The 2,643-nt window shown below is 51.5% G+C and overlaps 1 protein-coding gene across 1 annotated transcript; it reads left to right on the plus strand.

Moving 5' to 3' along the window:
* Positions 1-384: 384 nt before the first annotated feature.
* Positions 385-2,336, plus strand: LOC104548089 (keratin, type II cytoskeletal 80-like; the record flags this gene model as incomplete). Its single annotated transcript, XM_010194011.1, has 5 exons — positions 385-598; positions 1,089-1,214; positions 1,314-1,534; positions 1,988-2,043; positions 2,134-2,336. Coding segments are annotated over 5 exons (820 nt in total), but the record flags the coding sequence as incomplete, so codon positions are not given.
* Positions 2,337-2,643: the final 307 nt, after the last annotated feature.

Here is a 2,643-nt window from a genome sequence, read left to right on the forward strand (position 1 = left end):
CGCAGCTTCTCTAGATACCGAAGCAAAGCTGGGCAAAGACACCTTTCTAGCACCACCAGCCTGCAGAATGATTCATGCTGCCCTATTCCTTGTCCAAAACACATACGTCCACCATCTGAATATTGATAGGTATTGAGGCATGATCATTAGTTTGATTAACCTGCTTTTGATGCACCACACATGCACTGTTTTGTCACACTCATAACAGACCAAATACAAAGGTCCCAAAATCCCTAGCCCAAGTCTGGATTTTAAGGAGAAAATAATACCGGCTTCTGAACTTCAGAGACTGAAAACCTAGGAAATCTCACTTGTCCACACTGCGTATTGAAGCTGCTTTGCCCAGCTAAGCACAGTAGATCTGCCAGGGTTCTCTCCTTGCAGCTTTGTTGACCGTTTGGTGTCTCAGTCCTTTTCTCTCTTTGCTATTCAGGAGCTGGAGGAGCTGTTGACAGAAATCAAGGACATTTCTGTTGTACTGGGAATAGACAACGCGTGCAAACTTGATCTGAGCAGAATTGTGGAAGAAGTGAGGGCCCAGTATGAAGCCCTGGCTCTTCGGAGCTGGGAGGAGGCTGAAGCCCTTACCAGAAGAAAGGTATTTGTCTCCTTATCTGATGGATACTGGGGAGAGGCAGGGAAAGAAGAGGGAGATCAGCCTAGAAACTACAGGAATCAGCAAGATGTGGAGGGACAGACTGCCCTGGGAACGGAGGGAGGGCCAGGGCGCTAACCCAGAGCAACTCCTCCTCACCCAGGTGTGTAAATTAGGAGTATCATTGCTCTAGGCTCTCCACACCATCAGTGGAGAAAGCCAAGGACATCTCCCAGTGGCAGTGTGGCCACCTAAGATGCAAACGACCTTACACTGGTGCTCCTCCAAAGCAAGAAAGGATGTGATTAACCCCAAGAGACGGTGCTCTACCCCTGGCACAGCTGCAGTCAGAAGAGGATATGAGAATGAGCCCTAAATCCTTCCTGTTTTTCCCCAGTTGGGTGTTTCTCCTCAAAGGTAGCAGGGACCCTCACAGATTCCTTTGCTGCAGCAAAAGGTGTGCAGATAATTCACTTTTCCACCTCTCCTGCAGCTGAATGAAGGAAGCATCCAGTCAGGCAGCTATGGGGGCCACCTCCTCGACAGCCGACGGGAGATCGCAGACCTGAACATCCAGATCCAGAAGCTGAGGTCCTGCATCGTGTCCCAGAAGAGCCAGGTGAGACCTGGGGTGGGTGACAACAAAACTCTTGACGTACAGGGCTGAAACTACAACACACCTAACGCCTCCGCTGCTCTTTTCCCTTTGCAACACCAGTGCCTGTACTTAGAGGAGCACATCAAAGAAGCAGGAGAGCATGGCGAGATGACCCTCAAAGATGCCAAAGCCAAGTTAGTCAAGCTAGAAGAAGCCCTGCAGAAGAGCAAGGAGGACATGGCTCACCTGGTGAAGGAGTACCAGGAGCTGATGAACATCAAGCTGGCCCTGGATGTGGAGATCCTCACCTACAGGAAGCTGATGGAAGGGGAGGAGAGCAGGTGAGCTGGGCTTCCTTGTGCCTGAGGAAGGGACGGGTGCATCCAAATGCCTAGGGAGAAAGCAGAGAGCCCAAGCTTTGAGTCTGGTATTGAAGGTTTGATCAGAGAAAGCACAAATCCCAGCAGTCCCCATACAGCTCAGTTCCTTGCTCTGAGGTTTTCCTCCTAGATTGGAGGGTTTTAGCCCTTTTCTTGATGCTGCTTTGCCCAGGTGCTGTTGTTGGGCCTTCATGACCCAACCGAGCATTCGGGTCTCATCACGGAGCCAGCTCACATGGGTTGAACTCCAGTCTTCTGTGTCCTATGGATACAACTCTGTTTGCCAAGCAAGGCGAGGGGGATGCTCTGGCCTCACCGCAGGCATCGTGGTTGGACCCCATGATCTTAAAAGGTCTTTTCCCTACGGATACAGAGATTAATACGCATCCTCACGCTCTGTCCTTGCATCCACAGCATGGAGCAACCAATCCCCACCATCATCAGCACCGTCCACTCCAAGCCAAAGCCCCGTAAGTGGTTTTATTAATACAGTTTGGTGAAGCAGAGTGGGAATTTAACATTTCTAACCTCTCCCTTCTAATCACCCCCAACCCCTGCAGTTTCTGCCAGCACCTTGAGGAACTCCAAGCTGTTTGCAAGAGAACCCGGCAGCACCAACGGCGAGGTGAAGCCGAACGGAGACATCGCAAAGAAGGTGCCCTCCAGAAGCCACAGCAGCAACTCAGAGACACCCAAAGCCGACGCCTTCAGCAGCGGTGCCCGGCCAAAGCTCAACTCCCTGCCCACCGAAGGGTGCTCCTAGGAGAAACGGAGCCCCGCAGCACAGCACAAGACCCGTTGGCATCTGTAGCCAAATGAGGCCAAGGCACTTGCTCCTGAACTCAAACCAATGCCCGAGGGACAAAGGATGGGAACTCAGTCCACTGTCTTAAGTTTGTCTTTACAACATCCCAGTTAACGTCTCTGTTACCAGTCACACGCAGAATCCAACCCTGGGTTTTAGAGACTCTCCCACCATACCCACACACCAACATCTTCCTCTCTAGGTCTGTTTCCCCAAGGGTTTGCATTCACAACCCTTGAGTTCTACCTACAGGAAAGTGGGCAGG

Source organism: Mesitornis unicolor, unplaced genomic scaffold (assembly GCF_000695765.1).
Source record: "Mesitornis unicolor isolate BGI_N332 unplaced genomic scaffold, ASM69576v1 scaffold27280, whole genome shotgun sequence".
NCBI classification, from domain to species: domain Eukaryota; kingdom Metazoa; phylum Chordata; class Aves; order Mesitornithiformes; family Mesitornithidae; genus Mesitornis; species Mesitornis unicolor.